At 42.4% G+C, this 21,865-nt stretch overlaps 1 protein-coding gene across 2 annotated transcripts in view; it reads right to left on the reverse strand.

The window, feature by feature from the left end:
* Positions 1 to 247: 247 nt before the first annotated feature.
* The window catches only part of spegb (striated muscle enriched protein kinase b), a 44,884-nt gene continuing 23,266 nt past the window's right edge, over positions 248 to 21,865 (reverse strand). For both annotated transcript variants that reach the window (XM_015018241.1, XM_015018242.1), the window contains exons 13-42: positions 20,758 to 20,947; positions 20,447 to 20,676; positions 19,417 to 19,536; positions 18,872 to 18,976; positions 18,562 to 18,768; positions 18,366 to 18,489; positions 17,038 to 17,210; positions 16,860 to 16,972; positions 14,811 to 14,979; positions 14,635 to 14,731; positions 14,361 to 14,561; positions 14,231 to 14,288; positions 13,018 to 13,095; positions 12,754 to 12,926; positions 12,651 to 12,677; positions 12,417 to 12,569; positions 11,635 to 11,677; positions 11,467 to 11,535; positions 8,717 to 11,381; positions 8,482 to 8,631; positions 7,596 to 7,712; positions 7,360 to 7,527; positions 7,143 to 7,265; positions 5,845 to 6,009; positions 5,026 to 5,743; positions 3,817 to 4,056; positions 2,837 to 3,060; positions 1,646 to 1,721; positions 891 to 1,040; positions 248 to 817 (exon numbers count right to left, since the gene is read on the reverse strand). In XM_015018241.1, coding sequence (XP_014873727.1) covers positions 562 to 817; positions 891 to 1,040; positions 1,646 to 1,721; positions 2,837 to 3,060; positions 3,817 to 4,056; positions 5,026 to 5,743; positions 5,845 to 6,009; positions 7,143 to 7,265; positions 7,360 to 7,527; positions 7,596 to 7,712; positions 8,482 to 8,631; positions 8,717 to 11,381; positions 11,467 to 11,535; positions 11,635 to 11,677; positions 12,417 to 12,569; positions 12,651 to 12,677; positions 12,754 to 12,926; positions 13,018 to 13,095; positions 14,231 to 14,288; positions 14,361 to 14,561; positions 14,635 to 14,731; positions 14,811 to 14,979; positions 16,860 to 16,972; positions 17,038 to 17,210; positions 18,366 to 18,489; positions 18,562 to 18,768; positions 18,872 to 18,976; positions 19,417 to 19,536; positions 20,447 to 20,676; positions 20,758 to 20,947 — 7,382 coding nt within the window. In that variant the 3' untranslated portion in view covers positions 248 to 561. The remainder of the gene's footprint in view (positions 818 to 890; positions 1,041 to 1,645; positions 1,722 to 2,836; positions 3,061 to 3,816; positions 4,057 to 5,025; positions 5,744 to 5,844; positions 6,010 to 7,142; positions 7,266 to 7,359; positions 7,528 to 7,595; positions 7,713 to 8,481; positions 8,632 to 8,716; positions 11,382 to 11,466; positions 11,536 to 11,634; positions 11,678 to 12,416; positions 12,570 to 12,650; positions 12,678 to 12,753; positions 12,927 to 13,017; positions 13,096 to 14,230; positions 14,289 to 14,360; positions 14,562 to 14,634; positions 14,732 to 14,810; positions 14,980 to 16,859; positions 16,973 to 17,037; positions 17,211 to 18,365; positions 18,490 to 18,561; positions 18,769 to 18,871; positions 18,977 to 19,416; positions 19,537 to 20,446; positions 20,677 to 20,757; positions 20,948 to 21,865) is intronic.

The following is a 21,865-nucleotide window of genomic DNA, read 5'->3' on the forward strand; positions in this document are numbered from 1 at the left end:
TTGGTTACCTAGCAACAGCCTGCTGGGTAACTTGGCCAGCAGCAGTTTCAAGTCCCCCCCCTCTCACCACATCGGTTACCTAGCAACATGCCACCAGTTTGGGAGTATTTAAAACAAAAATAATAACACTGATAATTATCAATGTTGACTGATATGAAACGCCTATATTGTGATATGTTTTTCAGCCATATTGCCCAGCCCTAATCTAAATAAGGATTTTGTTGAAAGACATGTGTTCCTCAATTTGGAGGAGAGCGTTTTATTTACACTGACTAATTACATCGTTAAGCATGAGGCTCCAGTAACATGTTTCTCTCACCATCGTAAACTTAGTGGTACGAAAAGAAGGATTCAATTCAAAACGGATGTAAAAGTTGCAAACTTTGAGGTATAGTTTGAAGACAGTGTCCTCCTCTTCCGTATGACGATGTTCATCCCGCTTCCTTCAGGTTTTCCCAGAGTTCCCTTAGCGGTGAAGGAAGTTCCTCAGCTTCCTGCTGGGAACCAGGAAGTGGTGCGCGGCGCAGAGCGTCCTGCCAGCGGATGTTTGGAAGCCTGTTTTCACTGAGTCACAGGTGTGGAGGCTGACACGGGCACAGTCGGCACGGAAGGGCTGGTGGGCGTTTGTGGCGAACTTGAGTAGGACCGCAGTAGGACCTTGTGCTTGGTGGCAACCTCCTGCCGCCGCCGCTGCTGGTCGGCCAGGAACTCCTTGAGACGCGTGGTTGTAAAGGTGAGCGTCTGCCTGCGGAGCCGCATCAGGTAGGCATCTTGAAGCCAGGAGTTACTGAAGCAGTCCTTGATGGACGGACGGGCCCTGGTGAAAAAATAACGTGTAAAAATTCACTGGGTTAGCTTTCTGAAGCTAGCTAATGTAGCGTTCCTCTTACCAGGGGTAGCTACAGAGGATCTTTTTCAGGAACAAGGAGGCACTTTGGGACACATTCTGGTAGAGTTTAGAGAGGTCAAACTTGGCGGCCAGGATCTTGGCTTCAGTCTCCTGAGGATCATTTTCCATGAAAGGCGACCTGCCACTCAACCTGGAAAACCAAGATCAACGACATGGATCGCTGAGGCCACATCATGCGACACAAATCTGATGTTTTTGGCAATGTCCGACTTTTTAACAGCAGTCTGACCGACCCAATTCAGACTTTTTCACCTTAAAAAAATCTGAATTGTGCCGCTTCCATATTTGGTAATAACGGCATAGCATAGTGTAGCACAATATAATATAGTATATTATAGTATAGTATTCAAAATATTAAATATTGGCAATTAGAAATATAACCATAAGCAATGCTAAATCTAAAAAATATATATACATAAGTATTATAAGTAAGTGAAATACAATTTTAATATAAAATAAAATAACAAGAATGTACATGGACATATGTTATTCTAAAACTAAATCTATAAATGAGACCAGAGTAATCTTAGGTTAAATCAGAAAAATAAAAAAATTGGATTTCAGAATAAAATTGTAACTGAGTATCATGACCTGCTGTGTGAACAAAGTCCGAGTCTGTTCACTACTTCAGCATTCATAAGGCTGGAAATCAAAACAACCATTTTTAATCATGTGAGGGATGCATTTCTATTTAAACAGGGTTTGCCAGGAGGAAGCTGTGAAATTGTTACTTACATGATGAAAGTCAACACACCGATGCTCCAGATGTCAGCCGGAGGGCCCACAACGTCTCCCTTCAACATCTCCGGAGCTGAGGGAGAAGAAACAGAAATAAACTGATTCAATTCGCCGAAACCTACAAACAGACAAACGGCTTTTATTCTTAATAATTCTACTCTAAGTTGATTGTACCTGTTTAGACTGTTTTTTCTCACCTTTATTCACTATATAATAATTATTACCTTTGCTTAGCAGTAATGCTGCGTCATTCCTTCTGATTTTAGTTCAGAAGCTAACGGCTGGTTAACCGCAGGCCGGATTCGGTCTGTGAGCCTCCAGTTTGACCCCTGGACAAACTGGACAAAAGATTTCTGCAGCAATCTTTTGTCCTTTAGTCCTTGTTTTGTCATAAACTTTTGCTTTTCACGCTTGCTAAGCTAACTGCTAGGTTAAGGAGCAAAGCAGCTTGATCAATTTTAATGGCTTATATTTTATAATCTGGTCTTAGACCGGCTTTGTTTTATTATTTTTAACATTTCACAAACCACCTCTTCTTTATTAATACTTTTCACCCAAGAGACAGTTTTTAATGTTTGTTTTATTGTCTTAATGGTTTTCTGAAGGTACTTCAAAGATCTTAATTTTGATTCTTGATTAATGGTTTATTATTAGAATTAGTTCCAATTGATTAACTAATAACACCTGCTTAGACTTTCTTTTGGTCTTGTAGTTTGGCCAGCAGCCAGTAGAGGGCGCTGCTGGCCATCCTTAAGCTGAGCCAGCTGATACAGAAATAAAGATGGCAGCCAATTCCAGAATGGGAAGAGATGCGGTCCAAAAAGTTTGATACAAAATGCACTTTATGCAGTTTTGTTTAGAAATATAAACACTTAAAAAAACTCATTTAAGTTTCACTCATCCAGCTGAATGATGGAGCTGCGTCAACTTTATCAACCAAACATTACTGATTTTCCATGAAGTGATGCTACGGATGTGATGATCGAAATGATCAATTAATCATTTGCATCCCTAATTCAACTCTTTTTTGTTTCTTTCTAGTGCAGAAACTGTAAAACCTAAACAAGGAAAGACCAACAAATGATCCGGGGTAAAAATCTCTTCCTTTTAGAACCTAAAGCAAGTCTGAAAACAGTAACTCCAGACATCTCCACTGAACTGCAGAGAAAGTGTGGATTTTCCTCTTACACATGTACTCCAGCGTTCCAATGGGAGGGCTGAACTGCTTGAGGAACAGAGGGTTGTACGTCTGAGCGCTGCCAAAGTCGATGATCTTGATGAGGTTCATGTGCGTCACGATGATGTTGTCCGGCTTGATGTCCAGGTGCAGAATGCGGCGCGCGTGGAGGTAGTCCAGACCCTGGAGGATCTGCACGATGTACGTCACCACGTCATCCTCAGAGTAACGGAACCTGGAGGGAACCACAGGACGTTTCAACCATCCCCCCCAGCAGGGAGTAAAACTCACTTAGTAAGAGCTTCATATCCTCCAGGGCTACAGTGAAATGTTTTGATAAAGTTACCTATTAAACTGTTAAAGAGTTGCAGCTTTAGCTGGACTGAGTTTGTGTGGCCCCCAAAAGCAGTTTGGGAATGATAGAAATTTATCCAAACTGATTTTTATTTTTAAATCGGGATGAAATTATTACCAACATCATTTTCTCATAATGGAAAAACTTACTTACAACAAAATAACCAACTTTTCATAATAAGTAGAACCACATTTATCCAGAGATTTTGACTGACTTTGTGCACCAAAATCCATTTTTATTTAATTTACTGAATTTGGCTAAATATAACAAGCATTTTAAAAGAAGGTGGTCCAAATTCTGTTCTTATAAATGAGAATACATTTGTTACATAAAGCCCAAAAGAATTTGAAAACAAGTTGCCTTTCTTTAAAAATAGCAAACCTATTTATGTTTATGAGCTACAATGAATAACTTCCCCTTTTCTACAAAAAACAAAAACATTTTACTGCTTTATTTGTCTTGATTTTAGTTTTTGTTCTCTTTTTTTGGCCCACGTGACAAAAAGTTTCGACACCCTGCTCTAGAGTGTAAAGGGCCACATAAACAGCTGTGAAGGGCCGGATTCGGCCCGTGGGCCTCCAGTTTGACCCCTGTGCTTTAGGAAAGGTCAGGCTCGCTGAGGATTCGGTTCTGGACCTTTCTATGAGGCTGTAGAGCAGCTCCCTCCCGCTGCAGTACTCAGAGATGAGCACCAGGTAGCGCGGCGTGACGTAGGCCTCGTGCAGCGCCATGATCCTGTCGTGGTGGAGAGATTTGAGGATGTCGTACTCCTGGAGCACTGCCTGCTTGGTGTCGGCCTCGTAGGGAACGATCTTCGCCATGAAGAGGTTTCCTGTGGCGTTCTCACGACACTCCCGGATCACACCGAACCGGCCTCTGAGGGAGGGAAACAGCAGCACGTGTTCACACCGGAAGGTACTCTGGTCCAAAAGTGGATTTTTATAGTTTTGTTTGATGCTTAGGCCTGATGCAATAAGCAATAAATAATCAACAGCAGGAAAAATTAAAACAAACTCAATCGTTTTTATTTGCATTATTTATCATTTCTCTCTGGATGATAAAAGTCTTTGATCTGGTGTTTTGGTCTCAACTAGACATTTTTTAAAGAGACTTTATAATTAATCTTTTGGGATATGTTGCTTCTGAAATTACATTGATGGCTGATTATTTCCATTTATAAAAAACCCTTAAAAAAGTCTATAATAGAGATTAAATTTTTTAAATTTATATTTCAAGACTGTTATTGTTTGTTTATGTATCTTCGTTTTCAATTTAGTTTTGATTCGGTGGTTTTTGGTATTTTGTTATGTCTTTTTTGTAATATTTGTAAAGGAATAATAGTCTCTACTACTGTACAACTAATGGGGACCTGAAACAAATAATTCATTTTATTTTAGATATTTTAAATTTCTTACAGTTCCAGTGCTAAATGTTCATTAGAATTTAAAGCTTACTGAACGTTGAGAGATTATTATTATTATTATTATTATTATTATTATTATTACATTACTGGAAAGTGGTCTCTGGAAACTCTGAACACATACATGCTTCATGTGACTCATTGCACTTTAACATGGAAAAATGTCACCAGTGAAATAACCAACAGTACAATTTTCATCGATAATAAGGAATTATTGACTAGAACAAGTCTCTAAATCTTGCTGAAGTTACTTGTAAGTTAGTTTTCCTGTGTATTAAGATATTTGCTCCAAAACTACTTGGGAAAATGTTTTGTTTTTGCAGTGCAAAAATAAATTTTGGATGTAATTGTGAGTTGGTAAACGACTCCCACTCCTAGAATATCGTTATTTAAACAGGAAGGATTGATAATGTTGGCTACGCCACCTTGCTTTCTCGTCCATGAAGGTGTAAGGTTTCTGGGGAACGCCCTGGCGTAAAGATCCCTCCCCAGCCTTGCCCAGCGGCGTCCTGCGTCCAGACGGGGTGAGGCGTCCAGACGGGGTGACCCGTCCACTTGGAGTACCGCGACTGTCCCCTCCCTGCAGAACCGGCGTCAGGCTCTGCACTATCACAACGGGAGCGGAAAGTGCGAGCGGAGTGACGGAGGGCGCTGTCGTCGCTGGGGTGGGAGCAACTAGAGAAGGCGGCGTAGAGCGGGCTGTTGCTGCGGGAACATACATTGGCACAGAGGAAATCGGCTTCCCGATTGGAGGAGCAGACGTTGGTACCGGAGAAGGTGGCTTGTTGGTCGTTGAGGGGAATGCAAGAACAGGACTCTGGGGTTTGGGTGGAACAACAGGAGGAGGCGTCAGCTTCGCCTGAGGTTTGCTGACGCTGATGCTGATGGAGGTCTTGGCTTTCGGGGGTGTGACTGGCGCTTGGTCAGCTGAGGTGGGCTCAGTTCCTGCAGGATGGCCAACAGCTGGCTTAATGGCTACAGGGGAGGGAGATTTAGCCACTGAAGAGGCAGGAGTTGGAGTGGATTTACTGGGAGCTGGTTTAATGGGAGCCACTTTCATGGACGACATCATGACCACAGGGGGCGCTGGACTTGTGGCGGGAACGGTCTTCACAACCACAGAAGAACTGGACTTGGCTGGTTCTAATGAAGACAAGTTACAATGTAGACTGTGACTTTGTAAAGAAACACATTTAATCTTCTAAAAGTAAAAACATTTCCATAAATAACAAGAGACACCGTACCAGTGGGATCCAGAGTCACAACCTCTGACAGGTTGCTGTAGGGACCCTGACCGGCTTTGTTGACACAAGCCACTCTGAACCTGAAGGAGCCCCCTGCTGGCAGGTCAGTCACATTGTAGTAACAGTCTGCCACTCCAGTTGCAACTATCAGCCAGTTGCTTTCACCTGAAACAAGGAGGCAAGGCGCTATTTAAATAACTTTAAAATAGTTCAAGCATATTTTTGGTACCGTAATTAATAAAGATGGAGTTGTATGTATTGATATAACTAAACCTACCCAGGGTTGGTTGATTTTTCTTTGCACTTAAACTTGAAATCCTTTTGGTTGGAGCTGTTTTGTAGTTTAAGATTCCATTAATCAGTAATGTTGTTGAAAATATCTCTTGAAAAATCTGGAAAAGGTTAAAAGACATGCAGTGGCGCTAATCTGCTAATAATGTGCTAAAAGTGTTTAGCACTTTAGCATTTTGTCAACACTGAAAACATTTAGCACACTTAACTTCCCCTAAATGTTATTTTCCAGATAAAGTCCAAAGCACTAACTTATTTGCCTATTTTGTAAACTTTCAGTGGAATAAAGTTTGACATCTGTTTTTAGTGACTGTTAAAACTTCAAGCAGTTCATATTCATGCTTTTATTTTGAAGAGGGTGAAGACTGTTCATGCAGCAGTTCTGTTTCCTCTCCTCTATTTTATTCAAGAACTTTACTGAGTGAATGGTAAATCTACAATAAATGAACCAATGAGGTAAACTAAAGAATTCAACACTTATGTGAACAAACAACCAAAGGTGTTAATTAATACGTGGAAAAGTTCACAGATAGATTAGGTATGGGCAGCAACATGATTGATTTTAGCACTTTAACATTAGCTTCCACTAAATACCATGTTGGTAAAGCGCTTTAGCATTAGCAAAGCTAAAGTTTATGGTTTCTGCTTTAGCGTTAGCGCAGCTAGCTTATCACTTAGCAGTGCCCACCACTGCATACAATCATTAAAGTTATGAAAGCATCAGTTTGAGATGGTTTATTGTCCAGTTTCATAGCAGTAGCACTGCTATAGTGAATGACACCAATAACAACATACATGTAGCACTGCAGCACAGCTAGCTACTACCAGAAGTTGGAAAAGTAGTCATTTAAACCTCTGATATATTTCCCATATATTGTTCCAGGATAACAAGCATGGTGACTGTATTTGTTCTTTCTAGATTGAATAAACTTCACAAAAGTTATAAATTGTTCTATAATTCTAAAAAAAATAAGAACTTAAACAGTGGATCATGTGGGTCAGACAACCTTCTGCTCTCCTCTCCAGAGAGTAAGTGCAGGGGGCCATTGTGTCCGAGGGTCGCCACACCACTAACGCTGTGTTGTTGTATTTCTGAGGAATCTCTGGGGTCCCAGGACGGTTAGGCAGGCCTGTAAGACATACAATATATTCTTATTAGATCTAATATTGGTAGTCCAACTAGAATGTTTAGTGTTTCTTCAGAAAAAATGTAATTGTTCTTACGAGCGAGGGATATAGTGCAAGAGCTGGACACGGCGGCCAGGGGGTTCGTAGCAACACACTCATACACCCCAGCATCTTTTTTGGTGGTTTGCATGATCATCAGCAGCTGTCGGCCATCGGGGCAGGAAATCATGTTCATTCTAGCATCGACTTCTATAGGCTTCTTGTCTGAGGAGGAAAATGTCAAATATATCACAAATATATCAAAACATTTCAGTGTGTATTTGTAGCCTTACCTTTTAGCCAGGCGATGTGTGGATGGGGGCTTCCAGCTGGCAGACAGCTCAGGGTTACTGGGTCACCCTCCAGGAGGACATGATCTCTGAGCTTGATATGGAATACAGGAGGAAAATCTGGCCCAGAATGAAGGAAACCGCCGTTAAAGAGGACCTATTAGGAAAATGTTACTTTTTGCAAGTTTTTATACTTCCATCTGGGTCTCAACTGCTTCAAAAACTAGCAAAAGTACTTTACAAAGTACATTTGCTGCTTCTTGGCAATAAGTTAATAAGTTTTTAGTGTGTAGAAAATGAGCTGTTTCAGAAACCTCCAGATTGTTGAGTCACATTCAATGAGAACAGCGTTGTTACCTAGCAACCCCAGCCAAGTTCCGCTTGTCACCCAGCAACCAAAGAAAAGCTCCAGCACATTTGGTCAGCTGGTTTTAGCACTGAATGTGCTGTACAATAGCTGCTGGAAAAAAACAAGTGTTTTGTTGATAACTTACCATCCAGAAAACACCTGATGCATTCTTGTTGGTTGTGCAGAAGATTCCACTTCTGCTCGTCAAAGATGTATGTTTGTATAATAGCACGTCTGTTTTTAGCCATTTTGAAGTGGGAGTGTGAACGATAAGTTGTGGGAGAATTGTCAGCAGCAGCTTATTTGGATTTAAAGTGACAAGATGCCCAAAAACAGCTAAAATCTCTATTTAAAAATTATTTTGTGACTCATAATAGATCACTTTTAAATATAAGCTTGAATGGGATGTAACATGCTAGCAGTAACGATTGTGGTTCAGTCTACTCAGACACATGAAAGACCAACCTGGGAGCAAAAAAAAGCCACTAAACTTTGAGGAGAGGAAGGTTTTGATTTGAGGACACAGCAGCACCATCTTACCTGAAGCTAATTTGGAGTACTGCCGTGAACGTAAGGAACTGTTGTCTCGGGAGATGGCCGTTGGTAAGTCAGGCTGTGATACTGTTTTGTCCCGTTTGCCTCTTGTCAAGCCCCATCGATCCCATCTGGATCTCCGCTCAACTTCAATGCCTACATTACAAAAATGAAAAAACACACACATTAGCTGTAATTGACTTTAATTTGATATAATAAATAAGTCAAGACAACTCTATACCCTTTGATGTGTCCGACTTTAGGCTGGACATCGAGTCAAGAGATTCGGATGAGGCGCCATTAGTGGCCTGAGACGCCAGTTGGTTCTGAGGAACAATGATAGGCTTCATAGCTCGACTCTCTGATGTTGATCGACGAAGCATAGAAAGAATCGGTGTTCGTTTTGTTTCCTTGTCTTCTGAGGCTCGTCTCTCTTCTGAGTAACTTCGAATTCTTGTGGAGATCCCTGCCATGGTTGATTCGATCTTTCTGCGCATCGCTAACACTGGTGATTCATTAGGTTTCTTCAGCTCCTTTTCATCCACTGACTTATCACCTTCTCCATCCATCCTGGTCATCTCTACCTCTTTCTTTTCCTGAGAACCTCGTCTGCCAAGACTCCAAGACAGCCTATGTCTTAAACCTGCTGAGTCCTCGTCTTTCGGTACTTCATCTGTGCGCTCTGTCGATGGAGTTCTCTTCAAGCGCATAGAGAGTCTCCTCATGAACCCTTGATCCTTTTGAGCTTCACGAAGGTCTTGGACCGACTTGGACTTTTCCTCAAGTCGTCTTGAGGCTAACTGTAAGGGAGCGCCAATCGGCCCAGGTCTGTATATCTCTTCAGATGTGTCTGATGTTGGCTGGATGACCGGTGTACTGTCTTCATTTTTTGACCTTGAGAGAAACCTCAGACTCCTTGTGAGGGAAGATTCACGTTTTTTGAAGCGGGCCTCAAAAACCTCTTCAGAGGTCATATCTTCTAAGTCAGCTCCGGCTGAGGCCTCTTGCTGGGGTGACGTTTGTGAATAGGTCTTTGGCGGACTGGGTTCTTTTGTGATCATTTCTGGCGATGCGACTCTAGAGTAGACTGCAGGGTGCTCGGTGGTTGACATGATTGGCTTTGGTGAACCGAGTAAATCGGATGATGTGCCAGTATTGGCTGGAACAACAACTGGAGTGGAAGGGGGAAGGGAGGCCTCGTTTAGAGGCTGAAGGGAAGGCACCATGATGGTCTGCATTATGCTGGCATAAGCTGACACTCTTCCATCTGGAAGAACAACTCGGGTAGGAGGTGAGGGTGTTATATATGCTGAAGTAACAGCACCTGGGGGCTGGTAAGGTTCTTGTGTTGGTTTCACCATAACCGAACTTGTGCTTATAATCATCTCAGAAGACGTTATTGGAGGACTTGTCTTCTCGTCTGCATTTTCTTTAGCCTTTGACTCAACTGCATAGTCAACTCTTTCATGGTCTTCTTTTATCAATTCTTGTTTTTCTTCGTGTACCTTTTCGCTCTCTTTCTCCTCTTGCAGTTTCTCTTCTGCTAAAGAGCTTTGGGCCATATCAGAAGGTGTGTGGATACTCTGGCCCATGCTATCTCCTTCAGTCAATGGTTCCTCTGAAATACTCATGTCCTTCTCTGAGAATCCACTTGTGCTAGATCTTTCATCAAAATTACTGTCTGCAGTCAGTCCATCCATCTTTTCACTCACAGTCTCATCTGTTCGAACCTCTTTCTCCATCAGTGAATCCTGACTCTCTGTTTTGGATTGATTTTCTTGCACAACCAGCTCTGGAGTCGGTGGTTTTGGGAAAGATTCCCTGGGAGTCTCTGGACGGGAGTCTAGCTTGGTTTGCTCCGTTAGAGCCGACATGGAAATTGCTTCTTTAAGCCGCCTTTCTTCTACTTGTGCGAGAGGAATCTCCAAAGGTGCTCCTGATCGTCGATGTAAAGCTATAGGTTCTGAATCCCCTTGACTGAAAGAAGTGCTTTTACGTAAAACTTTAGGTTTGGGCACCTCGTCCCTTGGAAAGTCACTGGATGCAGCTCTAATAAGTGGAGGTGGGGCCAGTCGAGCAGTGCGAGCGTATCGATCTGAAGGTATTGCTCGCTTTTCATCTCCCATCCCTAATGTTTCTAAAAGAGGTCCTCTCAGGCCGCTCATCTTGTTGTCTACAGAACCGCCACGAAGCAGTCGCTGCCTCATTAGCTCCAGCTTTAGAGCATAGTCTTCCTGACTCATCTTAGCGGTTCCAGGGCTGGTGCTCCTCCTCGGTAGCTCCATGGAGACAGCTTTCTTTAGGACTCTCCGTCCTTCCCCAGGGTTTTCTTCTCCCGCTCCTTCCTCAGGTGTAATCCGAAGCAGCAGAGCACTGTCGGCCGAACCGCCACGCCGTAGTTCCCCTCTTTTCCGGCCTCCTTCCACCTTGTCAGACTCCATGCTTGATCCTCTCCTAAGGGGTTTTCTGGATTGTTCTGATTTTTGGATCAGTTCGCTCAGAGGTGGTTCCTCTGAGAAACCCTTGTCATTGTCTTCCGATGATCGTTTCCAAAGATGGCCTTTCCCCCCGACCTCCCCTCTTACCGTTTCCTGCTCCTGAGAGTCAAACTCCATGGTCTCCTGACCTTGGGAAGATAAACTTGTTTCATTCTCCTTTCTTGATTCCTGCTCAGTGGTCTGAATGTCATTCAGTGACATTCTTGATCCAGAGAAGTCCATGTTGAGTGGCATTGGAATAAAAGGAAGCTCATCAATGTCTTCGTCTGAATCAGACGATGAAGACGGCAGGGGTGAGCCTTCCTTCTGGTGCCTCTGGACGGCAATCGAGGTGTGGCTCGAGGAATCGTTTAGCAGCTCTGGTATGGATCTCATGACCATTTTTGATTTATAGCCGATTATGGAACGCTAAAAAATAAGCAACAAAATGTTACAACTACAAATCAATTTCTGCAGGAAATTCATCATAAGAATTGGACATAAGCTTCTTTACCTGCCATTTTCTGCGAGCAGCAAACTTCTTCAGACCTTCTGTACTGATGGCCTTCCCCTTGCTTAGGATCTGCACATGGCATTGACAGTAAAAGTAATTATTTAGGAAGGGGACATTCTTCATAATGTGCTGTGGAACTCACACGATGGATGATTGACTTTTTCTCACCTTGAACCACGGATGTCGAAGACACTCCTGAGTATCAGGTCTCCTAGAAACAAATGAGCAAATGCAATATTTCACAGTTTCAAATGTGTTTTCTGAGTGTAATATTATAATTTGGTTTAGTGGTATTTGGGAAACTAGCAGGACAGCTCAGAATGTGTCTATGTAAACCACTATTTGCAGAAAAAAAGAGTTGGATGCTCAAAAAATAATCAAAGACTTCAAAGTAAATCAGTTACATTATGTATGAAAATGTGCATAATGAAAAACAAAAGAACCTCGTTTAGCACGACTCAGATCAGTTTGTGGAGGAATTAACGATATCAATCCCAGTTTTGCTTGATAAAATTCAATGTGGGCAAAATAACAGAGCTCATTTTTCATTTAGCAAAAGGTTTAAAATAGTCCAATCCTATTTTTTGATGCGATAATAAATAAAATGTAATTTGTATTTAAGAAAGTAACTAAATTTGCACTTGACAGGTTAATTTTTTTTGTATTTAATTTTGAAAAGCTTTTGTTTGGACCCACTATTAGTCTGAGATCCTATAAAGCTTTGAGTATCTTGTTGATAGACAGTTTCACAGTTTCTACAGGGGAATTGCATTTATTTTTACAATCATTTTTAATGAATCAGTAAGTTTATTAAAAATATCTATTTCTTGAAAATAGCAAACATACATGCACACTTCCACTAATCTGCTAAAGCATTAACAGCGTTTTAGTGCTTCAGCTAATTTTGAAAACATTTAACGCACGAATATCTTCCCCTGCTAGTAACTCACAGCCTGTCTGCTACCAGCAGCTTGATGATGAACCCTTTAGCCTCTCTGCAAAGATCAGCAAACATGTTCTCTTCAAAAGCCACATTGTAGTTCCTGATGTTCAGGACGGAGCTGCGGTCGCTTTCCCCGGCAAACGGGGAGATTCCAGTCAGGCTGAAACAGAGAAAAATACAATAAATACAGAAAATCAGGAGGAGAAACACAGAAATTAAACCTAATTTAGGTTTTACTCACCACAGGTATGATATAACCCCGACAGGCCTGTGAACATAAACCAAAGGCTTCTTTAAAACCCTCCAACAATCATTAAAAATGCTCTGCATGAAAGGCCATCTACCATATGTCGGTGGCTTTTGAAACAGGCGTCTGGTTGACGATTTCTGGTGCAACAAACTCAGGCGTGCCGTATTTGCAGTACTGAGCCTCATCGGGCGTGAACTCAACAGCGTTTCCGAAATCACATAAACGTATCTGATCGCTTTGGAGATCCGCCATGAGGATGTTATCGGGCTGGAAATAAAACAAACACACGAAATGATGCCTGCAGGAAGAAATACATCCGTAAAATCAAATGAAATGGCGACGTGCCCTCTGGTTGCACCTTTATGTCCAGGTGGATGATGTTCAGATGGTGAAGGTAGTCCAGTCCCTCCAGCAGCTGTCGCACACATGAACGCACCTGTTGAACACAAACAGCTGCTATTTATCACATAATTATACTTTATATGTCAGCTTAGTGGGCAGAACTGGTTCTTTCTTAAAAACATGATGTTCAGATACTGTCTCTTCTTCTTCTGTGCTCACTCAGTTCTGACTTTCTTCTATAGAAGATGCACCATGATTAAGGAGTTGAATAAAAATGTATCATAAAAGAAGCACCAAAACAAACTTTAAGACTAATAGTGATAAAAATGCAGAATCGTTGAAGAGCTGAATTTTCTTCCCATTGTGATCCATCTGTGCATCAGATTCACAAAGCAAGTAGCTTTATTGATGTGTTGATAGTGCATCAAGTCCAGATTACATAGGAAACATTGCTATTTAATACGCTAATTTTGATGAATTAATTACTTAGTTTTGAACATTGTTAGCACAACTAATCACATTTTTTATTCTGGTACAGCCGTCCAAGCGACGTCCGTCCAACGATGGAGGACAGAGCTGCTTCTCCTGGCCCATCGTGGATTAACTTTTGTTTCAAAACCAGATCTGACTGGACGCTGAAAGAAGCTGTTGTTGTGTTTTATTTGTGCTAAAAGGAGTTAGCATAGTAGCGAAGCTATTCAAGCCTAAAATAGCATCTCAATGCTAAACATGTAGCGGCTAGCTATCATAGCTTCTAACCAAAGTCTAATTTATTAGTCATGTTTAATAAAGTCTGCAAAAGAAGTCATATCTGCCTCTAACTGTAAGTTTTGCATTCTGAACAAAAAAACTGGATTTTATTCTCTGTTTTGATTAATTATGTGTAGATAGGAGAAATGTCAATATTAGACACTGTTAGCTGAAGTTTAACCATATTACATTTCTTCCCTCTTAAAGTCACTTTTTGCTTGTTTCTTTTCCCAGGCTGAATTTACCAGATGCTAACTGCGTCTTTTAGAATCACAAGCTATTTTCATTTCTGTAGTTTACATAAGAATAGGAGGAATTTGCTCGATGGTTTCTTGTATAAATGCTTCAGAATCACATCAGGACAGTTTTTACCTCATGTTGCAATGCAAGCAGCAAGGCTTCTTGTTTTTAAAGGGCAAAATAATCCGGTTCTGATTCTAAGCAAAAATGAAAGCTCTGTTACTCAAACGCAGGCTTACGTCAGACTCCAGGATGGTGGATTTCCTGCTAAATCTGTCCAGCAGCTCCTCATGGCAGCTTTAAACATGAATTAAGGCTTTTTCAGACCTGACTCATGTTGAATAATCTGTGAAAACGTTTTCAGGATACATCTCTGTGATGATGACGACTGCGTTCTTCTTCTCAAAGGCGTCGTGGAAGTAGAGGACTCTCTCGTGGTCCAGCTTGGACAGCAGTCTCATCTCTCTCAGAGCCGACGCCTTCCTTTTCGCTCGAGTCGAGATGAATTTTGCGGCGTAATCCATTTTGGTGGCTTTCTGCTTCACCCGCTTCACGTAGGAAAACGTTCCCCTGCAGTGAAACAAAGTAAGAGCTTGAAAACTTCTCATAAATCCAGAAGTATTTCTAAAAAAGATCGCTTCACCTTCCAATTTCCTTGTGGATGTCGTAGTAATCGGTCAGTCTGCGCATCTTCCTCAGGATACTCTCCTCGTCATCCATGGGTTCCTCCTTCCTCTCAGCTGCAGGAACAGACTGACAGCTGAAACACTGCATGCAGTAACTTGATTTAATTTATCGGCTGCACGTGTGAGGCGTCACCCTGGTGAACGGTGAGTTCGGCTTTGCAGGACACAGATCCGGCCAGGTTTCGGGCCGTACAGGTGTAGACGCCGGAGTCCTCGGGGTGTGCGTTCAGGACCACCAGGGAGCATTCGTTGTCATCATAGACGAAGGTGTAGTGACTGCTCTCCGACAGCAGGACGTCCCCCTGGAGTTAGAGCTTTCGTTTCATCAGAATCCAAAGAAAAGCTGGAACTGTTAAAGTGTTTTGGTCTCTGTTGGTTAATGGGGAAGGCGTTGTTTCTGATATCTGGATGAAATGTCCAGATATCCTCCTCCAAAGTCTCATAAATGTGGCTCATTATGTTGTTGCAGGATAATTTCATGCTAAAACATTAATAATAAGGATGTCCAGAGTCTGGCCCAGCAGGATCTCACTGAGATGAGAAAACTTTGTTGTTTTAACAAGATTTATATCACATTAAAACCAAAATATCTTCTCTCTTAAATAAGGAAGGTCACAACAGTAAAACTGAAACACCTGTTGGGATTTTTAACAAGTCGTAATTTGTCAAAGGAGTGTATTTATTTTATATTTGGTAAATAAGAAACTTTCTTGTAGTAATGATATGAAACTTTCTCATTTTAACATGTTTTTCATTTCATGAAAACACAAAACTTTCTACTTTTAATGTGGTTTTCATCTCGTTATAAGAAGAAAGTTTCCTCATTTTAACCAGATATAACTCTTGTGTTGTTATAGAAGAGTTTCATATCTTTTATATAAATAGTTTTATATCTGGTTAAAATGAGAAAAGTTTCTCGTTATAATAAGAACAAAACTCAACAAGATAAAAGTAAAGGTCCTGGGTTTGAACCTGGACCGACTAGCAAACCTTCCCTCCGAGTTTTTGTGGCTCATATCCAAAATATTCAGTTGAAAATGTTGCTTTGCAGAATCTGTCGACGTTTACAGTCAGCAGAATAACCGAAAAGTTTAAAGCAGCCGGAAGTGAGACAATCTAAGCTGGATGAGGACCAAAGTTAATCTTCCACCACGCACAGCGAGGAGGACGGAGGCGAAAACATCTCACCGTTGGAGAACTGCAGCAAAGTCTCCATAACAACCATTTATTTAAAGGCTTTGTGCACATCTTTACCGGAGAGCCGACGACTGCGGAGGACGCTGCGCCTGGCAAAGATGTGTGAATCTTTATCTTCAGGATCTGCTCTCAGGCGCTTGTTTGTGATAAGTTTCTACTAATCACAAAACAAGCAATGAATCTGGCTTTTCTTTATTTTATGAACTATTTTTAGTCTGTTTTAAAAACAGAACAATTGATCATCAAAATACTGAGTAATATTAAGTAAAATTCCTTCAAATTTAACAAATTGACGTTTGTTGTTTAAACACCAGAAAGGTTTTGAGGTGTACGATTAATTTGTAAATAGTCTTCATGTCATTATTGTATCAGAAATTATCATCAAGTAGATCCTTCCTGTGTGTTTGTGAAAACTTTGGGTCACATTGAAGTGACTGAGATACATCAGAAGTGGATAAATACCAAACTGCTCCTATCTGCAGTTCCAGAAAATTTAACGCTGATCATCAACAGACAACTTCTACGATTCTTTCATTTTGAAAGTCTAGATCCATAAATGGTTATAAATCAGTGTATAAATCAATAAAAATCACTTTGCTACCACCACTCAATTTAATCCATAATCAAGGTTCGTATGTTGTCCAAATAAATAAATAATTACATTATAAAGTGGAACAGAAATGCTCACAAACAGCTGAAATCTGCAAATATTTGAGACCTAAATATTGCTAATTTTACCAAATATATCCTAATGTACATTATTAATATGGAAACCGTCTTAGCGCTACAGCTAACATCTACAGTTTCCTTATTTTTGCTGTGTGTGCTCAGCCAATCAGCACCAAGGAGAACAAACGGTGCTCCTCAACCGGCTGCTTTGCAAACAGTAGCACATCAAGCAGTGTCGTGGAGAGACATTTCAGCTTTCCTACCTATGAGAAATCCCCTAAAGGGAAAGTTTCCATGAATAACTTGGAGTTAGCACCTTGAACCAGAGGATGTCAGGGACAGGTCTGCCCTCCACGACCACAGCGAAGCGAGGCGTCTCCCCAGAACAGACGTCCAGATCTTCCATGATCGTCTCGAATGTCGGCGGCGCTGTGGACAGAGTTTCCGTTAAAAACCTGCAGACGGACGGAGGGACAGAGGGGCGTCTTCCCTACCGGCCGTCTCCACGCTGAAGCTGCAGCTGTCGCTTCCAAACTCATTGGTGGCCACAAAGGTCATCTCACCGACGTCCGAACTCTTCACCTTCAGCAGCTTCAGCGTGTGCTGGTCGTCGTCCGGCATGGCCATCTCATACAGGCCGGGCTTGTTGGTCAGAGTTACTCCTTTCCTGGAGACAAGTTGGTTTTACATCAGCTTGAGAGACTCAAACCTCAAAATAAGCTTCACCAATGGAGAGGTTTGTAATTTTCATTACACCTCAACTGTGAGAGACAGAAATATAGAAACTTGTATTCTAGGATTTTTCTTAAAAAATTAATTGCATGAATTTCACCCAATAGAAACAGAAAAGTTTGGTCCAGAAACCTGTAAAAGTACAGAGGTCAGGCGTTCTCTATAGGTCTTGACCAGGTTTCCAAACATCTTTCAGGGTTTGGGGCTTTCACTGGGCAACTTTCTATTGGGTTCACATCTGGAGACTGGCTAGGCCACTGCAGAGCAGATACTTCCTCTGCAGGGAGCCTCTCCTCCTTAGTTGCCCTGGCTGGGGGTTTCGGGTCGTTGTCATGCTGGAAGATCCAGCCGCGACCTGTCTTCAGTGCTCTTAAGCCCTTTCTCCACCGTCAAGCCTCCCTGTAGCCGGATAATGTTGGCTTGGTTATAGCCAGGTTGGGAGAGTCTCCAATGGCAGTCCAGCAGATGAGGCTCAATTTGTGGCATTCTTCTACCACAGGTGATAAAAAGGTTTGGACATCAAGGTTTGACCCTGGAATTATCGATTTTCAGCTCAACGTCTTGTCACAGATTGGTTGAGATGTTGTTTGAGCAGGAATCCACGGGCCAATCAATGAATGCAGCCCAATCAAATGTCCTGTGCGTATATCCAGTGAGCAGTAGCTTGTACCACCACTGAGGCGGTTCCAAAAAATGGGGAGGAACCGCACAGGACCTGAGACAAATCAGGTAAAAGTGGAACCGATAAAGCAACGCCTCTTTATTGAAGGAAGGTGGCTATTGCAGATAGGGGTTATCGCCCTATCTGCCTATCTGCCCTGTCCTTCCTCTCCTCAGTAAGGGGAGTCTTACTGCCTCCTTTGTAGGCAAACATTCCCAAAGAACAGTTCGTTAGGGGAGTTGGCAAAAAGTGGCGAACAATATTCTTCTATTGGATTCTGTCTCCATGAGGAAAATTACATACCGTTGTTTGGAAGTGGGGAAACGAGAAATCTGCGATGTATCAAATAATTTTCCTCAGTGTAAATCTATTAACCCTATAAATATGTTTCCTTCCACCTGAACATAAAACATGTAGATAAATCAGTACCTCTTCCAGGTGACTGCGGTGTTGACATGATTCAGAGTGATGGAGATTGTGACTGACTGGTTTTCAATCACATACACAATGTCTGGTTTATCGATGATCACTGGAGCCTCCTGAAGGTACGGACCTTAAACGAAACCACACAGAGCATTTAATAACCCACTACAGCCCACTGATGGATTACCAGACAGGACTTCACCTCTGTCCAGCAGCTGGACCGGATCGGTGGCCGGGGAGGGTTTGCTGAAGGCTTTGGAGGTGATGGTCAGGACCCTGAATGCGTAGCGGACGCCTTTGGAGAGGGTGCTGATGATGTAGGTGGTTTCTTTCAGACCAGAGGCGATGATGATCCACTGGATGGAGCCGAGTGCTTGCTGCTGGATGGCATACATCAGGGAGTTGGGATCTGGAAGAGATCAAGACCTCACTGAAACTCCATCCTCTCCAGATTCAACACCGTAAGTCAGGGGTTGAATCACTGAAGACATGTCCTTAACGGTCCTACGTACCAATGGAAGGGTCCAACCTTCTGGGTTTCTTCCAGCTCAAAGTGATGGTTTTTCCAGTGATGGACTCAATCACTGGAGTACCATCAGGAGGATCAGGAAGAATATCTGTTGGAGACAGTGTGTTGGAGGAAGCATGAAGAGTTCCCATGTATTATTCATGCCAAAACTCCAGATTCCCACCATCAATGCAAAATTAATAAATACATGCAAAAGTTTCCAATGAATTCAAACATTTCCAGTGTCCAAGAGGAAGGGATGGATGGAGTTTCAGAGAATGGAGAAATGTATTCTCCACCCTTTCCACAGCAGATAAATATTTACATTCTATTCTTTTCCAAAATGCTTGTGATTATAAAGGAACCCTGCGTGGATCTATAGCGTCTGAAGAGGTCTTATTCTCAGGGCGTTCTGAAGGTCCAGATGCTAAAACACTGGTGGCTTTGGTTTGGTGGTTCTCTGCTGAGGTACCAGGACTGGCCTAGCCAGGGGAACGACAGATGAAGACCATATGGAGAAATTTAAGCTGAAAACAAAGGTAAAATTACCTGTAACATAGAGATGTGCGTAGCAGGTGGCCTTTCCCACCTTGTTGGCGATGACGCTCTTATAAACGCCACCATGAGCGTGACACACAGAGCGGATGACCAGGCTGTGGACGTCACGGACTGCAGACAGAAGAACAAGCAGCTCTTAGAAGTTGGTCTAGTTTTTGTTGGAAGGATTCTTGAACAAAATATACGATCATCCCGATGGACGAGTCCTGAGACTGCGGCAGCAGTGGTGGGCTCACTTTCACTAATCCACCGATGCTCTAATAGCAGAACTAATCTCTTGCTAACCGCTTTTGCTAACTTTGAAAATGTTTAGCTTCCTCTAAATTAATTTTTCCTGTCGATGTAACATGTTGTGTCACATGGTAGACATCACTGCAAATCACCCTGAAAAACCAACGTCACGTAAAACATGGTGACGTCGGTATCATGCTGAGGGGAGACTTTTCTTCAGGACGGACAGAGAAGCTGGTTGGAGTTGGAGCTAAAAACACGACGTTCCTGGTGGGAAACCTGTTGCTGACCGCCAGCAGTTTGCACACTTATGCTAATCTGCTAATGTGCTAATAGGCGTCGTTTAGCGCTTTGGAGCGTTTGCTAACTTTGAAAATGTTTAGCGCACTTAGCTTCCCCAAAATGAAGTTTTATGGATAAATTTCCGTTAAAGAAATTAACTAGGCTGTTTGTGACAACACATTGTGTGCATCGACATGTCTGAAATTAGCGCATTAGCATTAGCTTCTGCTAAATGCCATTTAGGTATATTGGTTTAGCGTTAGCAGAATGAATGTTTATGATTTTTATTTTAGGTAACGTTTAGAGTCCACCACTGCTGACTGCAGGAGATTTGAAACTGAGACGGCGCTTCAACTTCCAGCAGTAAAAATCCAACAGTTCAGAGAAATGCCTGTCTTAAAATGGCCTAGTCAATGTCCCAACTGAGAGCTTTCATCCAATCTCACTGGAACATGCGAGTGAGATGTGAGTGCAGGTGTAGCTAAAGCGTTGGCGTAGCTCCGCCTACACTGCGTCATCTTCCTGTCCTCGGTGCTCTCGATCCTCCGGCCGTTATGGAACCAGGCGATGGTCGGGTACGGCAGACCGGCCACTTTGCACTTCAGCACCGCCTCCTTCCCCTCGATCACATCCAGGTCGTAGAGAGGCTTGATGAAGTCGGGCATGGTGAAGCGCTCCACCTCGTTCTCCGGGACCTCGGGCTCCTCTGGGATGGACGGCATCTTCTCCAGTTTGGCCCTGAGAGGGGAGAGAGACGCGGCTCAGGGAGGAATCTGTCACCACGGCTTTATGAGCTCCAGGTGAGTAACACCTTCCTACATCTGAGAGGAGATGGCCGGCCGCGGCTCCTGGATGTACAGCTCAGCAGAGTTCTCGGCTTCTCCGTGAGCGTTTCGGGCTCTGATGGTGTAAAAACCTTCGTCGTCACTCGTCACGTGGGAAATAATGAGCGAATGGCGGCCGCCCTCCTGGACCATCCTGACGTCTTCGCTTTCGATGAGCGGCTGGTCTGAAGAGAAGAGGCAGAAAGATCTCATGACCTGTTTCTGCTTCTTTTGTCAAACTTAAATGTTCCAGATCAAGAAAACTGTTTATCAGACATAGAAATCCTGGGTTTCCCAATCAGATTTAAGTCTGGACTTTGACTAGGTCACACAGAAACTTACATTTTTTACATGCATAACCCAAGTTATGTAGTTTTCCTTCAGGATTTTCTTGTAAAACTTGTTAGTGTCGCTATTAATAACTAATATAAATTTAAATGTTTCCAGAGGTCATGAAAGGTCACTAGCCCTCCCACATTCTTCATATCAAACAAAAATTGTTTCAAATTGACTATGTTTGTGCTGCAATAATTTTCATTTGTGGCGCCATCATTTTAAAGATATTTAAAAAAAAGTTTCACATTTACAAAATCAAACTTGGTGTCAATCAACTCAACTATGTTTGTGCTGCTTTTGCTTTGAAGTTACTGATGACGACCCAGAAAATACTTAATATCTCTAAAACGACTGCGGCACAAATGGAGATTGTTGCTGCACAAACGTCTGATGGACATTCAGTTAGATTTGAAGAAGGTGGATGGAGGTCTTCACTATAACGTGTGTGTGTGTGAAGTGTGTGTGTAGTGTAATGTGTGTAGTGTGTGTGTGTAGTGTGTGTGTAGTGTGTGTGTGTAGTGTTTGTGTGTAGTGTGTGTGTGTAGTGTGTGTGTGTAGTGTGTGTGTAGTGTAATGTGTGTAGTGTGTGTGTAGTGTGTGTGTAGTGTATGTGTGTAGAGTTTGTGTGTAGTGTGTGTGTGTAGTGTGTGTGTGTAGTGTGTGTGTAGTGTGTGTGTGTAGTGTGTGTGTAGTGTAATGTTTGTAGTGTGTGTGTAGTGTGTGGGTAGTGTGTGTGTGTATTGTGTGTGTGTTGTGTGTGTGTTGCT

The sequence above is a fragment of the Poecilia latipinna genome, unplaced genomic scaffold (genome assembly GCF_001443285.1).
Source record: "Poecilia latipinna isolate Pla-1442-1.1 unplaced genomic scaffold, P_latipinna-1.0 Scaffold2252, whole genome shotgun sequence".
Classification (NCBI taxonomy): domain Eukaryota; kingdom Metazoa; phylum Chordata; class Actinopteri; order Cyprinodontiformes; family Poeciliidae; genus Poecilia; species Poecilia latipinna.